This window comes from Neovison vison, chromosome 5 (assembly GCF_020171115.1).
Source record: "Neovison vison isolate M4711 chromosome 5, ASM_NN_V1, whole genome shotgun sequence".
Taxonomy (NCBI): domain Eukaryota; kingdom Metazoa; phylum Chordata; class Mammalia; order Carnivora; family Mustelidae; genus Neogale; species Neogale vison.
Window position 1 is genome coordinate 59770048 of NC_058095.1, and position 23469 is coordinate 59793516.

The following is a 23469-nucleotide window of genomic DNA, read 5'->3' on the forward strand; positions in this document are numbered from 1 at the left end:
GGCTATTGTGGATGTTGCTGCTATAAACCTTGGGGTGCAGCTGTAACCCTTCAGATCACTACATTTTTATCTTTAGGGTAAATACCAGTAGTGCAATTGCTGGGTCTTAGGGTAGCTCTATTCTCAAATTTTTGAGGACCCTCCATTGTGTTTTCTAGAGTGGCTGCTCCAGCTTGCATTCCCATCAATAGTGTAGGAGGGTTCCCCTTTCTCCGTATCCTCACCAACTCCGTCATTTCTTTAGTTGTTAATTTTAGACATTCTGACTGGTGTGAGGTGGTATCTCATTGTGGTTTTGATTTGTATTTCCCTGATGCCCAGTGATGTGGAGCACTTTTTCATGTGTCTGTTGGCCATCTGGATGTCTTCTTTGCAGAAATGTCTGTTCATGTCTTCTGTCCATTTCTTGATTGGATTATTTGCTCTTTGGGTGTTGAGTTTGATAAGTTCTTTATAGATTTTGAATACTAGCCCTTTATTTTATGTCATTTACAAATATTTTCTCCCATTCTGTCAGTTGTCCTTTGGTTTTGTGGATTGTTTCCTTTGCTGTGCAAAAGCTTTTGATCTTGATGACGTCCCAGTAGTTCATTCTTGCCTTTGTTTCCCTTGCCTTTGGAAATGTGTCCAGAAAGAAGTTGCTGCAGCCAAGGTCAAAGAGGTTACTTATCCCTTCACTTTCAATGTGCATGTGTCTTTAGATCTGAAATGAGTCCACTGGAGGCAGGATACAGATGGGTCTTGTCTTTTTATCCTTTCTGTCACCCTGTGCCTTTTGATTGGGGCATTTAGTCCTTTTATATGAAAGTAATTATTGATAGGTATGTATGTATTGCCATTTTGTTACTTGTTTTATGGGGTTTTTTTAGTAGTTCTTTTTTCTTTTCTTTTCCTCTTCTCATGATAAGTGGGCTTTCCTTAATGATATACTTGGATTCCTTTCTCTTCGTTTTTTGCATATCTATTACTGATTTTTGATTTGTGGTTATCATTAGGTTTGTATGTAACATCATTTGCATATGGCAGTCTGTATTAAGATGATGGTCACTTAATTATGAACCCAGTCTTTAATCCTCTCCCCTCCACATTTTAGGTATATGGTGTCATACTTCACATCCCTTTATTTTGTGAGTCCCTAGACTGATTTTTACAGATACACTCACTATTGCTGTGTCTGTGCTCCCTACTTTCCTTAGTCCTTCTTACGGTCTTTCCTTTCCACTCAGAGTCCCCTTTACCATTTCTTGCAGGGCCACTTTAGTGGTCTTGAATTCCTTTAAATGTTTGGGTTTTTTTTAGAAACTCTTTCTTTCTCCTTCTATTCTGAACATCAGCCTTGCTGAATAGAGTATTCTTGCCTGCAGATTTTTTCCTTTCAACACTTTAAGGGCATCATTCTACTCCCTTCTGGCCTGCAAAGTTTCTGCAGAAAAATCCACTTGTAGCCTTATGAGGTTTCCCCTTGTATGTAACTGCTTTCTTTTCTCTTGCTGCCTTTAAAATTCTCTCTTTATCACTACTTTTTGCTATGTGTCTAACCCACCTTCCTTGGGTTGATTTTGTTGGCAGATCTTTGTGCCTTCTGGATCTGGATTGCTGTTTCCTTCCCCAGATTGGAGTATGCTGGCTACTCTAGGGGCCGCTTGCATACTGCCAGGTCTGTGGCATTACCTTGTATGGGCCGTGCCCAAGAGCATATTAGAGAGGGCAGTGCATTGGGGCAGCCCTGCTAGCAAGTTTTACACCCTGCCTTTCCTCTGTGGGAGAGGCTCTGCAGTGCCCATAGTGAGGAGGGCTGTCCAAAGGGAGGGATTGTGGGAGGTACAACATGGGGGTGGGGCAGCTGTGCTGGCACATTAAGTAGTGAGTCTGCAGGTGCCCATGTGTTTATGCTGGGGGACAGGAGAGGGAAATGGCACCTGCCAGTTCCTTTATTCCTGAATGAGTTCCCCAGAAATTTCTGTGTCTCTAGAACATGCTCTGAGATTAGTACATAACTCTCCTTCCTGTATGCCCCAGGATCCTTTCAAAGAGCTGCTTCTCTGCTCTATCTCCATGGCTTTTTGTTGTGCTGTCTCTTTAAGGGCAGGGATTCAGTTTCCCCTTAGCTGCCCGGCTCTCCCAGAGCCAAGCCTACAGATTTTTTTAAATTCCAGGTTTTGAGTCCCACTGGTTATAAGAACTTACCAACATTCAACCCCTCTGGTTTTCAAAGACACATGTTATGGGGATTCACTTTCCCATGTGGACCCCCTGAGTCCTTCTCTGTGCCCCCAGATGCCTCCCTCCCAAGGCTGCTTGGGCAAGTTCATTTAGTTCTGACCTTGTCTCCACCCTTCCTGCCCTCTTTGATGTGGCCTCTTCTCTACATTTAATTGTGGGGTTTATTCTACCAGTCTTCAGGTGGTTTCTGATGTGAGTGTCATCTAGTTCTATCCATGGGATGAGGTGAGCCTAGGGTTCTCCTACTCTGCCATCTTCCTGGGACATCCTTCCAGTTATATTTTGTTATGGATTTTTAACAATTGCATTGTGGTCAGAGAAGGTGATATAGATAATAAGCTTCTGAAATTTATTGAAGTTTGCTTTAACTGTACATTATGGTCAATTTTTATAAATGTTCTGTGCACATTTGAAGAGAATGTATAATTCTGTAACTGCTGGGGAGGGAAGAATGCTCTGTGTAGGACTATTTGATCAAACTTGTTAATTGTTTTATTCAAATCCACTATATCCTCACTGCCTTTTTTTTTTAAGTCTGCTTAGTTGATTAATTATTGAAATCGTTGTATTAAAAATCTTCCACTCTGGGGCACCTTGGTGGCTCAGTCACTTAAGTTTCTGACTCTTGATCTCAGCTCAGGTCTTGATCTCAGTGTCATGAGTTCAAGCCCTATGTTGGGCTCCATGCTAGGTGTAGAGCCTACTTAAAATAAAAAACTTAAAAAAAAAAAGAAAAGAAAACCTTGCACTTTGATGGTAGGTTGTCAATTTCACCTTGTAATTCTGTCCCTTTTTACTTCATGTATTTTAAGATTATGTTCTATGAGCATACAGAGTTTAACTTTTTATATCTTCCTGGAAAATTAGAACTTTCAGCCACACATAAAAATCTTCTTTATTACTAGCTATATTTCTTATATTAAAGTCTGTTTTCTCTTATATTAATGTAACAAAACCAATTTCCTTTGTATGATATTAGCTTGGTGTCTCTCATTTTATCCTTTGGCTTTTAATCTTTCTGTGCCTTTATATTAGGGGAGATTTTTTTAATAATCGGCATAGAACTAAATGTTTTATTCACCTTAATATGTATCTTTTAACTGAGAGATTTTGTTCATTAATATCTATTCTACCATTTTATTATATGCTTTCGATTCTTTTTTTTTTCTTCCTTTTCTTGCCTCCTTTGGGTTGAATTTGGTTTTTTGTGTTCTTTTTTTAAGATTTTATTTATTTATTTGACAGAGACACAGTGAGAGAGGAACAGAAGCAGGGGGAATAGGAGAGGGAGAAGCAGGCATCCCACTGTGCAGGGAGCCCGATGTGGGTCTTGATCCCAGGACTTTGGGATCATGACCTGAACCAGGGGCAGACACTTAATGACTGAGCCACCCAGGCGCCTAATTTGTTTTTATTTAATTCCATTTTCTTCCCTTCTGCTAATTTGGATGTTACATCATCCATGTCTACTATTCTAATGGTTACCATAGCTATTTTAATAAGCATCCTTAAAAGGAATAAATTTGTCAGTTTTGTTACTCTCCTCATAATCAGTATAAAGAGTTTAGAATAGTTTGATCTCAACTATTTATACATCAAATGATAATCTCATTCACGGTGATTTCAGTTGTTTTCTATTGTTTATTCAAATACTACAAATTCCACTTTATTTTATATACTTTATTGAAATTTATTTAAAATCAATTAAATTTATCAAATTTTTGCCCAATGCCTCTTTCTACATTACAGACTAGTTCCCTAAGTTATGTCCATCGGAAGCTCCATTAGTTTAAGAGTCTATTGGTGAAACTCTATGTTCCTTCTCTGAAAAGTCATGTATTTTTCCCTTGTACTTGAAAAAAAATGATTTATAGAAGGGAGAATTCTAGGATAACAGTTGTTTTCTATGAGTTTATTGAACGCATTATTCCTCTGTCTCTTGTCTGCCATTTTTGCTTCTGAGCAGTCAGCCATCACTCTGGGGTTGGGGGGGATTTTTGTTTTTTGGTTTGGTTTGGTCGAAATCTGTCTTTGCTCTGAAGCTAATCAGCTAATTTTAACCTTTATATTTCCTTTTTGGTGAAGGTATCCATATGAAGTACCTTAAGTTTTTTTTTTTTTTTTAAGATTTAAAAAAAAATTTATTTATTTGACAGAGAGATCACAAGTAGGCAGAGAGGCAGGTAGAGAGAGAGGAGGAAGCAGGCCCCCTGCCGAGCAGAGAGCACGATGTGGAGCTCAATCCCAGGACCCCAGGATCATGACCTGAGCCAAAGGCAGAGGCTTTAATCCACTGAGCCACCCAGGCAACCCAAGGTTTTCTTTTTTTTTTTTTCTTTTTCTTTTTCTTTCTTTCTTTCTTTCTTTTTTTTTTTTTTTTAAGATTGTATTTCTTTGAGGGAGAGAGAGCACACGAACAGAGCAGAGGGGCAGAGGGAGAGGGAGAAGCATACTCCCTGCTGAGCAGGGAGCCTGACACAAAGCTGGATCCCAGGATCTCGGGATCTTTGGCTAATGACCTGAGCCGAAGGCAGACAGTTCACCGACTGAACCACCCAGGCGCCCCCTTGAGGGTTTCTTTGTATTAATTCCACCTAGAATTTGTTGGGTTTTCTTGAACTCTTATCTTTCAGCAGTTTAAGAAAATTCTCAGCCAGGATCTCAGAGATTGCTTCTTGCCCATTCTGTCAGTTTCTTCTGAGCTCTTAGGAAACTTACGTGAGATGTTTTTTCACTATCCTCCACATATTTTAACAGATTTTCAGAGTTTACAGCTGTCTGTCTGCACTGCAGTTTAGATAACTTTTCCACTTTTATCACACAGCTGTCTGATTTGCTCAGCTTTGTTTAAATCTCCTGTTTAATCCATTCATTGGGCTTTAAACTTTAGTGAATACATTTTAGTTTTAGACCTTCTATTTGGTTATTTTATTTATTTTTTTAAGACTTTATTTATTTGAGGGGTGCCTGGGTGGCTCAGTGGGTTAAAGCCTCTGCCTTTAGCTCAGGTTGTGATCCCAGTGTCCTGGGATCGAGCCCCATGTCAGGCTGTCTGCTCGACAGGGAGCCTGCCTCTCTTCCTACCTGTGATCTCTCTCTGTCAAATAAATAAATAAAATCTTTAAAAAAAGAAAAAGAAATAAACTGTCTTTAAAAAAAAAAAAGACTTTATTTATTTGAGAGAGAGTGAGAGAGCATAGGTGGGGGGTCAGCATAGAGGGACAAAGAGAAGCAGGCTCCCCGCCAAGCCAGGAGCCCAAAGCAGGACTCAATTCCAGGACCTGAGATCATGACCCAAGCCAAAGGCAGATGCTTAACCAACAGAACCACCCAGGTGCCCTGTTTGGTTATTTTATAATTTTGTGTGTTTATTTTTGTGTTCTCTTGTTTTTTACTCAAATATTGAGGCTTCTCCTTTATTTATTCATTTTTTTAAGTTTTAGAACGTGTTCATTAGAGGATGATCTTAAGACAACTTGTGATTTGTCAATTTAAAAATGTTTTGTTTCTACATGCCATAGATTAAAGGTAATGTAAAGAACTACCAAAAAGTATTAGCTTCCTTCTCCTGGAATTGCCCATCAGCATAGCACAGTGTGATCATTTTTGAATTGCTAAAACATATTTATTAAAGGCTTTTGCTATGCTTTTCGTCACAAAGTAATGCCATCACAACTCATAATTTTCAGTAAGTTTTGTCACTTCTCGTCTCAGAACCTTCTCAGAAAGCAAAGATCCATGCAGGATCACAGATTCTGAGTATATTTGGAGAGCCCCTGAAATTGCCTCTCTTCCTGACTCAGGCAATGCTGATTTTATATTTCAACTTAAAGTTGGGTCAGGGGCAGTGGCTGAGACCTACTGAGACTCTAAGAGCTTACTTAACCTTCTGAAGGGTGATTCCTGAAAAGAACATTTCTGTCTTGACTAATACATTGTGCTCAGAAGGTTGAAGTTATTTTTCTCAGCCAGTCTTGAACTGGTATCTGAGAAACCACAGGGAAGGCACTTTTTCCTGCTGTCTGGGTCACAAACAATTGACAAGGCACTTAAACAGGAACTCTTGTTTTAAAAAAAAAAAATGAAATATTGCTATTCCAGATTATGAATTCTGACATTTGAAATCTTTGCAGGTTTCATTTCACTACTTCTGTTGGCTCCTACTCATGGTGATTTTTTTCCTTGTGTATTTTGTGACTTTGGAGGGTAAACATCACATTCCTTGGAATCGGTGAACATCTGTGGGATCCTTTGAGGACTGGAGTGTAGTCCTCCATTTGTGTTTGCCTGTCATCAAGGGATTCTTCCATCCCTAGACCACCTGCATTTCAACATGTAGTGGTCCACCTGCTTCCCAGGCTAAGGCAGGAAGTTTCCATACTTGCCCTTTCCATGCAGTGGATTTACTTCTTTTCGCCCTTGTGGTGTCATAGCTTCACATGCAGCTTCCTACCAGCCCCCTCACCTCGTGAGGGCCCCAGGCTGAGTCACCGGTTCCCCACGTCCCACGAGCAATCAAAATATCAGCTTACTGTTTCTGGGGTTCAGTAGAAACCATCACAGGAGGATCACTTTGACCCCTCCTTAGTGCTTGGCTCAGCCTCCCAAAGTCCCCTAACTTTGTGTCACTTTAGTGACACATTTTTAAATGATGTTGAATATATATTTAAGCATTTTCATGGGCTCAGTGGAAGGGTTATTTATGCATATTATTGTGCGTGTCATACAGCTAGACACAGACATCTCCAGCTTCTGCTCTGGATTACTCCGCAATTAGCCTTTTCCTAGACCACTCCACCAAAACCACTCTCATTGAGATTGCCAGCGTTAGTCATGTGGGTGAATCCTGTGATCATCACCTTCATCTTCCTTATACACCTCAGCAGGATTTGGTGTAGCCGATTATTCCATCTTTCCCCAATAGCTTCTCCCTGTGGCTTTCAGGATACCTCACCTTATGTGCTTTTGCTTCTGTCTCACTGGACCCGTCTTTTTGGTCTCTGGTCTCTCTGGCTGGGCTCATCTCTTCTAGATATTAGCATTCCTGAAACCTCGATTCTGAACTTACTATCTACATTCCTAGTCCTGGTGATCTCTGAACCAACACTGAGAATGATCCATGTGCCAGTAACTACCCAATTTGTGTTTTTAGCCTCATCTCTCTGGAACTCGAGACTTCCATTTAGCTGACTGACAGATACCTCCCCTAGGTGTCTAGTGTTTGTGAGGCACCCCACACATAATAAATTTTAAACTTATCCCTCTTCCACCTTCTGCCTCCAAAAAACCCAGTCTTCCTCAGTTCTTCCCATATCTTTACATGGCATTGTCTTTGACCCCATTGCCAGGAGTTAATGATTTCTCTTGTCCCCTCACCTCTCTCCCCAATCCATCAGTGGGTCTTATAGTATCTACCTGTGAAATTATCTTGAACCTTTCCATTCCTCATGTCCACCTTCCAGGCCAGAGTCATCGTCATCATCATCTTCTGTCACCTGGACAACCATTTGAGTCTCCAAATGGCCCTCCTGGTTTCCATTCTTGTCTCCCTACCAGTGCTGCCACCATCATCATCGCCTCCTCCAACAAGAGATCTTTTGAAAATATGTCAAATCATGCCATTCTCCTATTCAGGAAGCTCATGCTTAGAATAAAATCTGGACTCCTTACCCTGGCAAACAAGATCCTGTGGTGTCTACCCCCTGTTGATTCTCTCACCTCCCACCTTCTCTGTGTTTCCCCCTGTTCCTCTTATGCTTCTGCCTGCTGACATTTTCCCTTTCCTCAAATGCATTAGACTGAATCCAGGCTCAGTGCCTTTACTCGTGCTGTTCCCTGTTCCTCAGAAGCTCTTCTCCCATTTCTTTCTGTGGCTCACTCCTTTTCATAAATTCCATTCCTGCTCAAATACCACCTCAGTAGAAAGGCCTTCACTGACCACTCCACAGAAAATAGAACTATCTATAGTCTCCATCCCCTTACAGCATTCAACACCATGTGAAACTATACAACTTATTTCACTGACTTGTTTCCTATGTATTTTTCCCATTAGAATGTATACTTCATGTGTACAGAGCCTTAGTTTCTCTCATTTGTCATTCTCTCCTCAGAATCTGGAAGCATGGTTGGGTGCAAATATAGGATATATCTCATTTTATGTAATAGATGCTCAATAAATATTTTTGAAATAAAAATTGAATGTTGCTTCACTCCCACAGTAACCAGTGAGGCAAATGATTTCCCAATCATAGAGGTGTGGAGACTGAGAGGCAGAGATATTAAGTGAGCTGGCCTTGGTTACACCTCTAGTAAGTGTCCAAATTAAATCCAAGTGTGGTATGACTTTAGAGACCATAATATTTTTTTTTATTTTCAATTTTTTGAAATATTTTTTCTGAAGTTCGCTTTGAAATAACATCACATACCAAAAGAAGTTGCAAAAACAGTACAGAGTTCCCTTGTACCCTCACAGAGCTTTCTCAAATGATACCATCTTGTTTAACTATAATGCAGTTATCGAAACCAGAAAGCTAATACTGGTGGAGAGCTAGTAACTAATCCAACAGACCTTATTCATATTTCACCAGTTTGTCCCACTAACATGTCCTGTCTCCCGAGTCTCCTCCAGCATGGAGGTCTCTGTCTTTTGCCACCATGACCCTTCCAAAGAGGACCATATTCTCAGCATCAGGGTCTAATCTACACAAAGTGCTAGACTTGTGGGAAGTTTTCCCCAGTGATAGCTGTTATTTTGGGGGGAAATAAATAAATCTTCCTTTTGAGGAGCAGAAGGGAAATGCTTCTTCCCATTCTCTTTGTTTTGCTTAGCTTGGCTGACCTTGAAGTGTTTATCAAGAATAGTGAGAGCGGCATGCTCAAGAAAGTTGAAAAAGGGGATTTCAAAGGACTGGTTGAGGTTATGGGACACCTTATGGCTGTGAAAGAACGACAGGGCAGCACCAATGAGATGTTTGAGCCCTTAAAGCAGACTATTGAATTGCTGAAGACCTATGAACAGGAATTGCCGGAACTGGTGTTTAAGCAGCTGGAGGTCAGTACGAAGGGTGTTTTCCAAATAAAAGAAAGAGAGGGAAAGTTTCTGACCTTCAGAGTGGGGTGATTTGGGTTGAGGTAAATGAGAAACGGGGCTTGGTGAGGACCCAAGGCTCATGTTTTGGAACTATCTGTGTGACGGGTGTGTGCCTCTCTAGCACACTCTGGAAACTCCTCAAATATGAGGCAGCACAATGCTGGAAAGAGATGGGAGAATTGATGTGAATGAAGTGTTTTGGTGTGTGGGGGGCTGGTTGTGGGGGATGAGCCAAGTTTTGATTCAGAGAAAAAAAAAAAAAACCAAGTATGAGAAACGTTAAGATGGACTAAGGAGATGTGAAGCATGAAAGAAAATAGTCAAGCACTGAGAAAAAACAGAAAACAGCACAGGTTGCCCGGGTAGCAGTGGAGGGCAAGAAGGGTATGGAGGAGTCAGAAGGAGGGGATAGCCAGGCAGGGAGGCGACCAGGGAGAGATGGGTCAGGGGAAGGGAGCCTATGACACCATGACATCATAGCATGGCTTTGTGGGTGACCCAAAGACATCCGGGTGCCATCCAGCATTGGATCTGCGGGCGAGGGGGAGCACAACGTAGGTCTGACCACATGGAGGTCATCTTCGCAGGAGCTGCCTGAGAAGTGGAACAATGTGAAAAAGATGGCCGTCACCGTGAGGCAGCAAGTGGCACCACTACAGGCAAACGAAGTGGCCCTCCTCCGCCAGAGGTGCTCAACCTTTGACCTTGAACAACAGGAGTTTTGGGAGCGATTCCGCAGGGAAGCCCCCTTCAGGTACGCACCCGCTCCTTCCTTTTTCAACATGGCAATCTTTGGGTAATTGAGGGTCTTTCAGTTGAGTTCTTGAATTCTCTTAGCAGATGAAGACGAGTTAGGTCTTCCCTCACACTTGGGTCTTGGTTAGAACGTGGTGCTGAGTGGGCAGAGTCCAATCATGGCCTGGATGAGACAACCAAAGGTTGCACAAAACCGTGCCTTTAAAACAAAAATCTAGAAACTCTGTTTCTTCAGGTTTGTCAAAGGACTGTATGTGATCAAAACATGAGGTTTTTGACAAAGCCATTTGTATTCTAAATTCTCACAGACTCGTGTTGTCTTGGTTTAAAAAAGTGGCTGGTAGAATTGGAAAATAGTTCTGGAAGGCACTTTGGAAGCCTAAGGAAAAGATATAGGTGATGGAGTTTTCTGTCTCTGCTTAGTACCGCTCAGACCTGTCCCCACTTGTGAGAAGGGTTGTTTTTTTTTTTTTAAATATTTTATTTATTTATTTGACAGAGAGAGATCACAGGTGGGTAGAGAGGCTGGCAGAGAGAGAGAGAGGGAAGCAGGCTCCCCGCTGAGCAGAGAGCCCGATGTGGGACTCGATCCCAGGACCCTGAGATCATGACCTGAGCTGAAGGCAGCAGCCTAACCCACTGAGCCACCCAGGCGCCCCTGAGAAGGGGTCTTTACTTAAGACAACAATAGGACCAGGCAGCGTCATTCAGATGGGTCCACATTGCACACACACAGACACAGACAAGTTTGGCTCAAATTCTCCCTCAGTAGAGAAGTAAGTGTCCCAGGGGTCTGTGCTTGTTCCACTGTTCAATGCAGGGGCTCCAACCAGAACAAGCTGGTTCTCAGTGTCGTGTGTCTGCTGACATAGGTTGTTGATAGAGTGAAAGAATTTTTACAAGTGTTTACCGTAGTATCTGGCACAAGAATGACCAGCCATCTCGGTTTTCCCTTGGTGGCTCTGGTGTTAGCGCTGAAAGTCGCACTTCCAGGGAAGTCCCTCTGTTTCAGGCAAATTGGACCCATCGGTCCCCCACCATGGCAGATAGGAAGGACCTACATGTTTTTGTTATTCACTCACCAAACACTTATTAAGCACCTCCTGCCTCCCAATTACTTGGGGCTAGAGAAAACAACAGGAGTGCAGTAAGAGGCAGGCAGGACAGAGGGTCAACTCTGCATAAGACAAACGTGTATCTGTCACGAGACTAAGGCAGTGTGCCACCATGTTGGCCTCACATCACAATCACCTGGGGAGCCTCTAAAATTGCCCATGTCCAGTCTGTCTTGCAGACCAACTGAATCAGATTCTCTGGGGCCCAGACCTGGCATCAGTAGTTTGTAAAGCCCCTCAGGTGATCCCAGTGTGCGGCCAAGTTTAAGACTTGCTGCCGTAGGTGGAGGTCACTGGTTCCCTTTCAAACCATCATTCCAGGGCATGTAATTCTAAATGAGATCTGGATGCCTCTAGAATAATTGCCTTCGGAGCTGTGCCCTTATTCCAAGGAAATATCTATTGCTCTAACTATTGGCAAAACTCCTTCTGGGACCATTCTTTCAATGTCTGACACCTGTTCTCTGGACTCTCCTTTGGAAGCACAATGGAATTTTTGAAATTCAACACTGATCATGCAGAGGCAAAGCTGGTGAGGGAGGTGGGTTATCAAGCTGAGTAGTACCACTCAGTGGTAACAATCCACCAATGGCAACAGCCATGAAAGGAATGACGTGAATATCTTTGCATCAACTGTCCCTTAAAATTTTTTTTTTTCAAAAAAGGAACTCCACAGATATTTGGGGAAATAGATTCCCAGAGGGTCTTCTGATACCTGCTTGAAAGTAAACAACACCCATTTGCTGGTGTGATTTTGTGTGACTGTTGGAAAGGTGTATCCTTCTTTCATAGTTATATCCTGTATCTGTATTGATCAGCTGGTGGTGTTTTTCTTGAATGTGATAGCTGCGTTGTTCTTTTCTTTCTTAGCACTTGTATCTGCTGGCTGGAAGGATTCTGCTTCTTTTAGCTGGGTTTTCCAAGCTCACATCTGTTAATTTGACATGCAGATGAATTTTTGCAAGAGAATACTTTGAAAAGAACTGCTCACAGCAGCGTGGAAAGGCAAACATTACTTCAATTGTGATGTGTTTCTCTTCTTGTCAAGAAAACATCAGGGCTAGAGCAGAATTGTGGATTTAGTGCTGAAGGGAGTCTTAGTGGGAATCAACTCTTGCCTCGTTTTGTTCCTTAGTTTGGTGTTGTGTGAATGTGTGTGCTTGACATTTTAAGGCACTGTATGTGGCCAAGGATTTTAAATCTGTTTCCTTCCCTTTTAGATCATTTATGAATATCTAAAATGCATCCTCTGGTGCATTCCTCTGTGAGTGCAAGTTTCTGTCCCTGATTAGACTGCAGATCTAGCTCACGCTGATCTTGGCTTTGAGGAGGAAGAAGAAAGTGAGTGTCTCATTAGGATCTTGCAGCCTGTCAGATGCTGGGTGATGTCTGGTCAGTTGGGTTGAAGTTCTTCGTGTTCAAGTGTGACTTCCTTCTGTAGTTCGTAAGTCTGAGCTGTATCAGCATATTCCTAACTGAGCTCCCTCACTTCGAAGTAATTGGCTAAATCATCACCCTCAGTTTCAGAGACTTTCCACACCTCTTGAAGTTGGAGGTGAGTTTCCCCCTTTGAGTGAAAGGAACGTTCCACACTCCTAGTGACCTTCTCTGGTTCAGTGTTCCTGACCTTGAGTGCAGTCTTGACCTTAAGGAATGATGATGCTATGTCATCCAGTCATCATACCCACATCGAGACCAAGGTTACCCAGCAGTTTCTTAGTCAAAGCACTTGATCTTAATGAGGTCCAACTCAGTGGAGACCATTAATGTTTTCAGCTGTCTGGCTACCAGATTCTGTGAACGGTTGAGAGAGCTTTCTTGAAGATGCCCTCCCTTTGGGTACTATCCTGGATGACAGCTAGAGAAAGCAAAGATCTCCAGATAGTCCAGATATGTATTGCTTGCATAGCATCTGTTGTCTCTTCAATAGCAGAGTAAAGAGAGCAGAATTAGTCACCAAATCTTGCATGGACATATCAGTGTCCTAAGATATGTCATTATTTCAGCTTGACCCTATTCTTCCAGTTAATCTGTCTTACCTGATTGAGGCTTCCGTAGAACACAAGAGGTTGTTGTCTCAGCAATGGAGGTGGCAAAATATGATGTAAGTATTGGGATTTTAAGGTAATACATATTGCCTGACCTCAGGGACAATTTCAGACACAAGTACTCAGACATGTTCATTGGGTGGCCAACTGGAACCTCCCCTGAGGAGGCCATCCACACCCCCTGTAGATGATGGTCCCTGAGCCAATGTGAAAATGCAGATTAGCCATTTAGAAAAAGACGAGTGGGAGGGAGGGGTATTCTGGGCAAAGGCACAGAAGGATGAGAATATAAGAAACAGTAAGAAAACTGTAGGACATGGAAGTGAGAATGAAGAGTTCCACACGACCACGTTTTGACCATTATTAACTGCTGAGGAGTCTAAGCTTGAGGACAACACAGTATAAACACCACTATCCCGTGGCTGCAGGGAACGTAGCTGCAGGGAACAGGATGGAGTGAGACTGACCCAAGGTCAAGTGCTCCATGGGACAGTGATGGCAGCAGCCTGGGTGAGAAGCAATAGCCCTAGACTGAAGCCATGGCCATGACAATGGAGACAGAACTGATCTGGAAGGGATTTAGGAGAGGAATCAGCTTGATTGATCCAAGTACAGGAGATGAGCAGGTAGACCAGCACCATTCTCTGTCTTCCATCCTGGACTAGCAAGGGGAAGGCAGCACTCCTCCACTTACCGACACAGGGCCACTGAATGGAAAGAACTGGAAGATCACATGTTCAGGTTGGGGGAAGGGAGTTTTAGGATGCATGTGTCATCATGGAATGCCCAGGTATGATTCTGAGGTCAACGTGTCCCACCTGGTGGCTTCCCAAGAATTAATTCTGTTTTCACGTTCCTCCCTCTGCCTCTCTTCATACCTCTGTCTAGGTCAGGCCTAAGTCAATGGTTTTTCTGCAGTCATACATATGAGCACCAAATATCCATTTCTCTCCATTCTATTCATCCCAACTTTCCAGACATTTCTCTTTTAGATTAAAATACTTTTGCATTATTATTTCAATTTTAAAGACTTACTACCCCCCCTTCCCTCCAATTGCTTTCTTGTTCTTATACTGTATTGTTCCCCTAGGGTCTAGAGAACTACTCTCAGTTTATTAGGCACATTAATCAGCTCTGTGAATCTCCTTACAATGTGCACCAGAGCTTTGAAATGGGAAGAGGGTTACCTGCCCTTACATCTAGGGATTCTTTTTGTTATTTAGGTCAAATTAACTTTTATGTGTGCACAGGAAATGACTGTCCATAAATTTAAACTGGAAACAAAAATTACACCAAGAGGTAGATGAAGTTTGAAATAGATTTGACAAAGGATCACTTCTTCCAGATACTCGAGGAGCCGATAGTGATTTAAGGGTGTTCGCATGTGCTAAGGAAAGAATGGTGAGAAAGACCATTTATTTTCTCCTGTGTACACCCCCAACACTTTAGGAGCTCACAGCTTACCTAACAAGTTATTCCTGAATTATTCCCCATTAATAAGGTAAATAGTGTGGACTTTTAGAGTGTGTCTGGCAGATCTTCTACAGCAAGAGGTGAAATTCACTTCGGTCAAGATAAAAAATAGAACTTATGCACCCTGACAGTTAGTCTTTGGAAATAAAGACCAAGCAGAAGGGTCACTCATGCATGGTGAGCTTTCCTGCTGGACCTCTTGCCACGAAGATGAGTGGAAGGCTTAGAGTTAGGTTTCTTTCTGGTCACTTTCCTTCTGGTTCTTTTTCCACTGCTGTCCTGGGAGAGAAGATGCCTTGCTTATATAGAGGGAGGACCCTCTTCAGCTCTGAGGACTTCAACCTCCTGTTCTGTTCTGGAAATCTCTGGAACTGGAGAATAGTGAAGACATGCCATGATGTTCAGTCTCACTCTCTTAAGATGTAAATGCACAACTGTAGCACACAAGCCAAGAACTATTTAGGTGGAACAAGTAGAATCAAACCTAGCAAGCATCAAAGTTAATCTGACACTAATTTAATGGTATGCATAACTGTTATTGTGTTGCATGGTAATTAGGCTTAAGTGGTGAGCAGTTCAGGTAAATGACTTTAATTAGGATTACTTTCCATCCATCAAGCCAAATATTTCCAAAGACAACTGAGACAAGATACAGTTCAAGAATAGGACTTTGTATGTCCTCCTCCCTTCCACACTTCACTACCCAACCAACATACACGTACATACCTTATACACATACACCACACACGCATGCATGTTAGACTGGAGGACATGACCAACTCTCCAGCCACTCATTTCCTCTCAACTTTCCCCTTGATAATGAACCCCATGGTGCCCTAATCTGATTTTATTTTATTTTTTAAGATTTACTTATTTGAGAGAGAGAGCATGAAGAGGAGGGGCAGAGTGAAAGGGAGAGACAGTCTCAAGGAGTCTCCATGCTGAATGTGGAGCCCAATACAGGGCTTGATCTCATGACTCCGAGATTGTGACCTGAGCAGAAACCAAGAGTTGGACACTTAACCGACTATGCCAGCCAGACCCCCTGCACTGTTCTGATTTTAGAGGAACATGTATTCACCCTGAAGTCAGGGTGCCCCATATCTAGTCCTCCAAGCACAGAAGAAACCTAAGACCGTTGACAGGGAGAAAGGAGATTAAGGGAGGAAAACAGGAGGCTCCTTGAACACCTTGATTCTGCATGCTTCTGATCAAAGAAATGTTCCCTGCCCACATGGGTTCCTTTATGTGTAGGGTTCTTTATCTGGTTTTTAATTTGTAAGTAATCTCTATCCCCAACTTGGGCCTTAAGCTCATGACCCCCTGAGATCAAGAGTAGCACGCTCCACCAACTAGGCTAGTCAGGCAGCCCTGCATGTTGGGCTCTTGTGTTGGGGCAGAGGCTATGCCAGGAACACTGGTCTGGAGGGGTAACACCATAAAGCAGGTGAGGGTCAGGGACTGTGGGGCCATGCCCTGAGCCCTGGAGAGAAGAGGGTGAGGAAATGTGAGGTACAGCTGTAAAAACTGTGTCCATAGCAGTTGGGTCCAGAAGCACAGGTCACCCAGGATGCAGGAGAGAGCAGGCCAGAGTGGGCAAAAGGGAGAGCAAGGACAACTCGGAGGAGGGACTTAAGAAGATGAGGAGCCTGACTCAAGGGACATAGTGAAGGAATGGGACAGTGACTGTACAGGGCCTTGGTGAGGGCCTTATGCTAGGTCTTCAAGGTCCTCTACTTGTGGTTCCCAAACTTGGAAGGTGCTGTTGCCTGAAGGGGGTGCACCAGTGAGCTTCACCAGGATTAAGGACACCAACCTGGCCCATTGGAAGCAGCCGGAGAGCTTGAAAGCAAACTACCTTTTCCCGGGTCTCACCCCCAAAGAGTCTGATTTAATTGGACTCAGGAGCAGCCTGGGCGTGGAGGAGTTCAGAGCTTCCAGAAGATTCTAACGTGCCATCCAGACTGAGAACCAGTGCTCCAGAGGGAGTAATGTCAGATTGGGTCTAGGGTTGGGCTGTAAGTGCCAGCTCTCTCGCTTCTAGACCCCTGCCACTCGCAGCTCTGGACTAGAGCTGTGGCTGCATAGATAGCATTGACAGTAACATGATAGTGCCCTCTTGTGTCAGGTGCTCCAGAAGCCAGCAAGTGGAAGCTGAGTCTAAAGGGTGCTTGAACAAGGGGTTAGGAGAGGAGTGATTTTATCTCCTCAGAGGTGAAGAAAAGAGCCAAGCGTGATGTTCTCCTTGAATGGCCTTTTCTGCTGCTGGCCGTGCTTACCCTACCCCGAGCACCTTTTCTTCCCAGGCTTCAGTGACAATTGCTGCTCTTTGCTGAAATACTAAGCACTTAAAGATTTGAGCTGGTGTTACTTGGGTGATTCCAGGACATGAACTCTCTGGGCACTGTACTCACAAAGGGAACACGTTGTGTCTTGTAGGTTTGATAGCATTGACCCTCACCATGTTCTGGATGCCAGGCACGTGGAGATCCAGCGGATGGAATGTACCATGGCCTCCATCTCCGAGGCGGCTGACTTGTTTGAGGTCAACATTCCCGACTATAGGCAGCTGAAGCAATGCAGGAAGGAGGTGTGCCAGCTGAAGGAGCTCTGGGACACCATCGGGATGGTGACCTCCAGCATCCACGCCTGGGAAACCACCCGGTGGAAGGAGGTCAATGTGGAGGCTCTGGAGTGGGAGTGTAAACGGTTTGCCCGGCACATCCGGAACCTCGACAAGGAGGTCAGGACCTGGGATGCGTTCACGGGCCTAGAGAGCACCGTGCTGAACACACTGAGCTCCCTGAGGGCAGTAGCCGAGCTGCAGAACCCAGCTCTCCGGGAAAGGCACTGGAGGCAGCTGACACAGGCCACAGGCACGACCTTCACCATGGATGAGGATGCCACCCTGGCCCATCTCCTGCAGCTCCAGCTGCACCACTTGGAGGACGAGGTCCGGGGCATCGTGGACAAAGCTGTGAAAGAGATGGCCATGGAGAAGACCTTGAAGGAGCTGCAGACTACCTGGGCCGGCAGGGAATTCCAGTACGAGCCCCACCCACGTACTAACATCCCCCAACTGCTGTTGGATGAGGACCTCATCGAGGTGCTGGAGGATAGCCAAGTCCAGCTGCAGAACCTGATGATGTCCAAGTACATCGCCTTCTTCCTGGAGGATGTGTCTGGCTGGCAGAAAAAGCTGTCCACGGCCGACGCTGTCATCTCTGCCTGGTTCCACGTGCAGCGCACGTGGTCTCACCTGGAAAGCATATTCATGGGCTCCGAGGACATCCGGGCTCAGCTGCCCCAGGTACCTGCCAAGGAGTTCCTGCTCTCTCTCTTCCCTTACCTGAGTCAAGGGAGGAGTCCCTAGTTCCCACATCTTCTAGACCTTTCTTTCTCTGCCAGCCTTGGCTTCACTCTAAGGTACCTCCCACAAATGTGGGCCAAGTCACCAAAAGTCAGGCAGAGGGAAAGAGAAGGTGAAATGCACACCAATTTGTTTGTCACCGAAAGGGTGGGAAAAAGGAAGAAGAACCTGGTGTTTCAGGGTTGTTTTTTTTTCTTTCTTTCTTTCTTTCTTTTTTTTTTAACATATATGCAAGAAAGGAAGCGGGAACTGTTTGCTGCTGCAGTGTGGGATAACCTTCTGTGTTGCCCCACAGATGACTACAAAGCAGCTACCCACTGGAAGGGAACCTTGTTCCCAGGCAAATGCAAGTTCCTTTTCAGCAGGGAGCTGAACATGCCTGTGCCACCTGCTAAACACCAGCCTTCCGCTCCATCCTGAGCAATGAATTTTGCAAAAATCTGCATTCTCCTCATTACTGCCTTCCCTGTGGTTGATTGCCCCTTCTAATCTGTCCTAATTTATGTGCCATTAGCTTACCCACCTCTCGATGGACTCTAATTTATTAAATTTTTAATTTTTTTTTTACTTTCTATTTTGCAGACATTCTCCTGTCTGCCTTGGGTACAGCAAGTTCTCTGCTTCCAAATTAGCTTGCTTCCAAGACGTCACGTATCTTTCGGGCCCCACTTAAAGCACATTCCGTCCAAACGTTGTATTTTTCCAGCTCATCCCGCAAAGGCTTCCTTCATGCGCTAATGCAGATGACAGGTTGTACATCTGGAATGAAAAGTAGCCGGAAACAGTTCCGAGAGAGATGTTGTCATGAGGCCACATTGAATAAGCCAGATTTTCTCTCCAGGGCGAGGGATTGAAGAAGAGTGGGTTTAATGAGGAGGTAAGGGCAGAGGTGGAGACTTTTGTAGAAACTCTAAAGAAGGCTTTGGAGAACTTTCAACCACACATCAGAGAGAATGAGTATCATTGGCTTCTCCATAGTGGCGCGCGCAGGTCCATGTGCGAAATACGGGAATGCGTTTATTTTCTCTGTATTAACAGCACAATCACAGAGACAGTTTAAAACCATAATAAAATTTGTCATAATCTGACACCCTAACTAGTAACTATTTTCATTCCTCATGAATGTCTCCCAACTTGGCTTCATGTATAGACAGATTTTTTACATAATTGCTCACTATGTAATGACGATTTTCTTTCCAGCTCTTTCTGTCAGAGCATTATTGTTCCATACTTCTGATATATCAATAACCTTGACACTTTCTCATCTTCCATGGGAGCAGAACACCTCATGGAGCAGTCATAATTTCCCCTGCCATCCTATTTTTAAAACCTCCTTGGGAGAGGGGCGAGCTTTCCCACTTGTAGCTGTGGGATGTTGGGCAAATTACTTCACCTCTCTGTGCTCTGGTTTCCTCCTGTAAACTGGGACAAATACCAGCCCCCACTTCAGGGAGGTAATTAAGTTATGCCCATAGCACATGCTGATAGGAGTTTTGTCACGTAATAATAATGCCACAGGTACTGGGCTGAACCCTGCATATGTCATTGTCCTGGGCATTCCGAGGACACTGCAGAGTGGTTGTGTGTTTGAGAAACAATGATAATTAATTCGACATCACATTTGCTGAAGAACATCTTTCTCTGGTTACATGAACTTTTGCACTGACCCAGGAGGAACACCAGACCCACTGTCCATCCCATACAGCAAGTTATGTGTTTTATGCCAACAGTTCTCAAAGAGTGGTCCCAGGACCCCGACCTTCATAGGGAAGCCTCAAGGTCAAGACTGTCTTAGTAATAATGCTAAGATGCTATTTGCCTTTTTCACTCTCATTTTTCCATGCACACACACGGGTTTTCCAGAGGTTTCCAGACACTTGACATCACAATGGATTGAATGCCAAGCAGGAAAGAAAATCTGGTCTTGTCCTAAGTCAGACATTAAATCTTGGGGGAAAAAAAAAAAGTGAAACAAGGCTGCCTTCTCTTTAAGTTATTTTGTTGTGGAAAATACAATTATTTTTGATAAAAGCATGTTATGTTACCATCGTGGGCTTAATATTGTTACTTTCTAAATGAATTAGCAGGGGTGCTGGGGCGGCTCAGTTAGCTAAGTGTCCAATTCTTGATTTCAACTCAGATCACAATCTCAGGGTCCTGGGATCAAGTCCCATGTCGGGCTCTGTGCTCAGCTGGAGTCTGCTGGAGATTCTCTCTCTCCCTCTGCTCCTCCCCCTACACACTCTCTCCAAAAATAAATAGTATTTTTTTAAATAAATGAACAAACAAATATTTTTCAAAGTTCTCAAATTGAGCTTCCCACTGAGGAGATGCAGTGGTGGATAGATTACCCACGTACACAAAACCTCTTTGCATTCCTCTGTGCTTTTTCAGAAACAGAAAGGGGGTTTATGACCAAAACGTTCAGGATAGTTCCTGAAGTTCTTTTAAGATCAAGATATTTCCTTCTTTGAGTTTTAGGACATCCCCAGCACCGGTTCCAGCTTCTGACTTGCTTCATGAGGGGATCTCCGAGTCCAAGAAAGCAAAAGTTCATTTTCCCTCACGTGTTTATTTCAGGATTCCAAGAGGTTTGAAGGCATTGACAATGACTTTAAAGAGCTAGCCTATGCTGCCCAGAAGACACCCAATGTGGTGGAAGCCACCAACCAAAAAGGTCTCTATGAAAAACTGGAAGACCTTCAAAGCAGGTGATGGTCTACTTGCTGCCGCCCCTTTTTGTCCTGGGGAGGGCAATGTTTCCTTTTCCCAATTCTGTCTCGGGGATGCTTCCTTGAACTGCCCAAGTGAGTGTGTGGCATGCACACACATTTTGATTTGCCTGTAGAATAATGGGAGGTATTATTAGAAGCATTTTTTCTGGTAGGAATGCATCAGTGTGTATATTTGCAAATACCCATGAGTGTTTCTTGCCCCAGATCTGCATACGTTCCATACGCTGCATCTGTCTGCATTTTAGTCAAGTCTGTGCACCTGTGGGTCTAAGCTGACTTCATCAGGAAATTCTGTGTCTGTGCCCTCAGGTTATACCTGTGTGAGAAGGCCCTGGCCGAGTACCTGGATACCAAAAGGCTCGCATTCCCTAGGTTTTACTTTCTGTCCTCTTCAGACCTGTTAGACACCCTTTCCAATGGCTCAGCGCCACAACAGGTAAGCTGGGGTGGGGGGTAGCGCTCATGGAAACATCCAGAAGGACGGAGGGGGCTCCTGGTGGGAGGGTTCCAGGTTCCCATCACACCTCCTCTCCCTAGTGGTGTGGGTATTTCAGACCTGTGCTCCCACCAGCATCTCTGATGCCCCCTAAAAGGGAAACTTGGAGCTGGAGAAGGTCGAGGGGGCGCTAAGCCTTTACAAAGAATGCCTCTGCTCTGATTCTGAAGAGACATCCAGGATATCGCTGTCCAAAGTTATAGCTCAGATTTCCATGGGGGAGAAGACTGAAGGTTGTATTCACTCAACATTTTATGATTTTTTTTAAAAGATTTTATTTATTTATTTGACAGAGAGAGATCACAAGTAGGCAGAGAGGCAGGCGGAGAGAGAGAGGAGGAAGCAGGCTCCCTGCTGAGCAGAGAGCCTGATGCGGGACTCGATCCCAGGACCCTGAGATCATGAACTGAGCCGAAGGCAGCGGCTTAACTCACTGAGCCACCCAGGTGCCCCATTTTATAATTTTTGTGGAAAGAGTGTATATGAGGAGTTCAGAATTTGGGGTTCTAGCCTCTGGCTCTGGCCACTCATTGGCCAGGTAGCCTTAGTTGGGTGTCCCTTCTCTTTAACAAACTTTCCTCATCTGTAAAATAGCCACTATGCTACAAAGTTGGCTTATTTTTTTCCCTTCATAGTAGAGTAACTAATTGGAGCACTGTTGGTATTTGGGGTTGAGAGTCACTTGCGGGGCGGGGGGGGGGGGGGGTCTGGTGCCTTAGAATCACCGGGAAGGCTTGGGAAAATGCAGATTTCTGAGCCCTCCCCCCAGAGCTCTAAATGGTTCTATCTGTCTGGGTGGGGCTGGAAATTTGCATTTCTAAGGGTTTCCCATGGGATGCTGCTGGTTTGGGAACCACATTTGGTGAGAGAGAGTGACCTTCCTAGACCAAAGGTCTGAGTCTCCCAAGCAATGGATAGGAGGGAGGGATGATGTCTCCACTTCATGCTCCTGTAGCTCTCCTCACTTCTCAACCTAACAAGATTTCAAGATTCTCAACCTAACAAGACTTTCTAGTTCTCCACTTTTCCTTTGAAGCTAGACAGTCAGAATATCCCATTCAGAAGTGACTCGGATGAGTTCTTTCCCCCGCTTTGGTGTAATTTCATTATTCATTTGAAGTAGAGTCAAGTTCATTTCTTTCTCTTTGCCTTGAGTTTCGGGGGTTGGTTCCCACCCTCACTGACTGCAGTGTTTGAATATGTAGCATTCTAAAGTCACACTGTGCAAAAAGGTATATGGGCAGCACTCCTCCTCCTCTTCCTCCCCTCCACTTCCTCTAGGTTGCCGATCCCCCTCATTTCTGAGCGCAGACATGAGCGGATGTACATTTACATTTGCACACATACCTTTCCTTATTTCCCCTCCTTTCTCACACAAAAGGTAGCATACTGTATCTACTTGAATGCCTTTTTTTTTTCTGTACTGATGGGTCCTGGAAATCATGCTCTATCCATTTAAAGATATCTTCCTCATTTTTTTTTTTAATACAGCTGCATCATGCCCTGTGGGCTATGCCATAGTTTGGCCAGAGGTTGTTTATATTATTTTATAATTCCAAATAATAATACGGCATTGAATAATGTTGGGGTTTTGTACTGTTGGAGGTCTGCCTTCTAGGTACATTCCTAGAGGTGGGATTTCTGGGTTAAAGGTAAGTGCTATGAGGTCAGGTTAGATGTTGCCCCATTTTCCCTCCATAGAAGTCCTAGTTTTTTGCAGCGCCACCAACGATGGACGAGAGCTTCTCTGCTGGAGCCAAAAGATGGCACCCATGCATTTATTTTCTCTCTTTGTAATTAACTCTCCCAATTCCTGAACTGATGTTTTGGGTTTGCTGGTAAGAAGCAAATACTAAAGAGAGGTTATCCCTAGAGGTAAAGTCTCCCCCCGCCTTTTTTCTTTTCCTATAGATGGAATTCATTCCAGAGCAGCCCAGGTATGGTGGAGGTAAAATATTTATCACACTAACATTTGAGCTCAAGATCATTGCCAGATCCTTTATACATGATGCATTCATTCTTAAATATTTTTTATTTATTTCTCACTTTGCTTGAGTAAATCCTTAAGTTGCTCCCCCATTCTGAGAGATGAAGCATGAGAGGCTAATTCCTTAATTCTTTCCGTAACTGTGACCCTCTGCTGTTTTTATTGGTGAGTGATCA

The 23469-nt window shown here is 43.9% G+C and overlaps 1 protein-coding gene across 1 annotated transcript in view; it reads left to right on the forward strand.

Annotated features, from left to right (window-relative positions):
- The window catches only part of DNAH9 (dynein axonemal heavy chain 9), a 334218-nt gene that overhangs the window by 71487 nt on the left and 239262 nt on the right, over positions 1 to 23469 (forward strand). Inside the window, exons 18-22 of the mRNA XM_044249120.1 lie at positions 9052 to 9274; positions 9901 to 10067; positions 17145 to 18015; positions 20656 to 20786; positions 21120 to 21246. Of these exons, the coding sequence (XP_044105055.1) occupies positions 9052 to 9274; positions 9901 to 10067; positions 17145 to 18015; positions 20656 to 20786; positions 21120 to 21246 (1519 nt within the window). The remainder of the gene's footprint in view (positions 1 to 9051; positions 9275 to 9900; positions 10068 to 17144; positions 18016 to 20655; positions 20787 to 21119; positions 21247 to 23469) is intronic.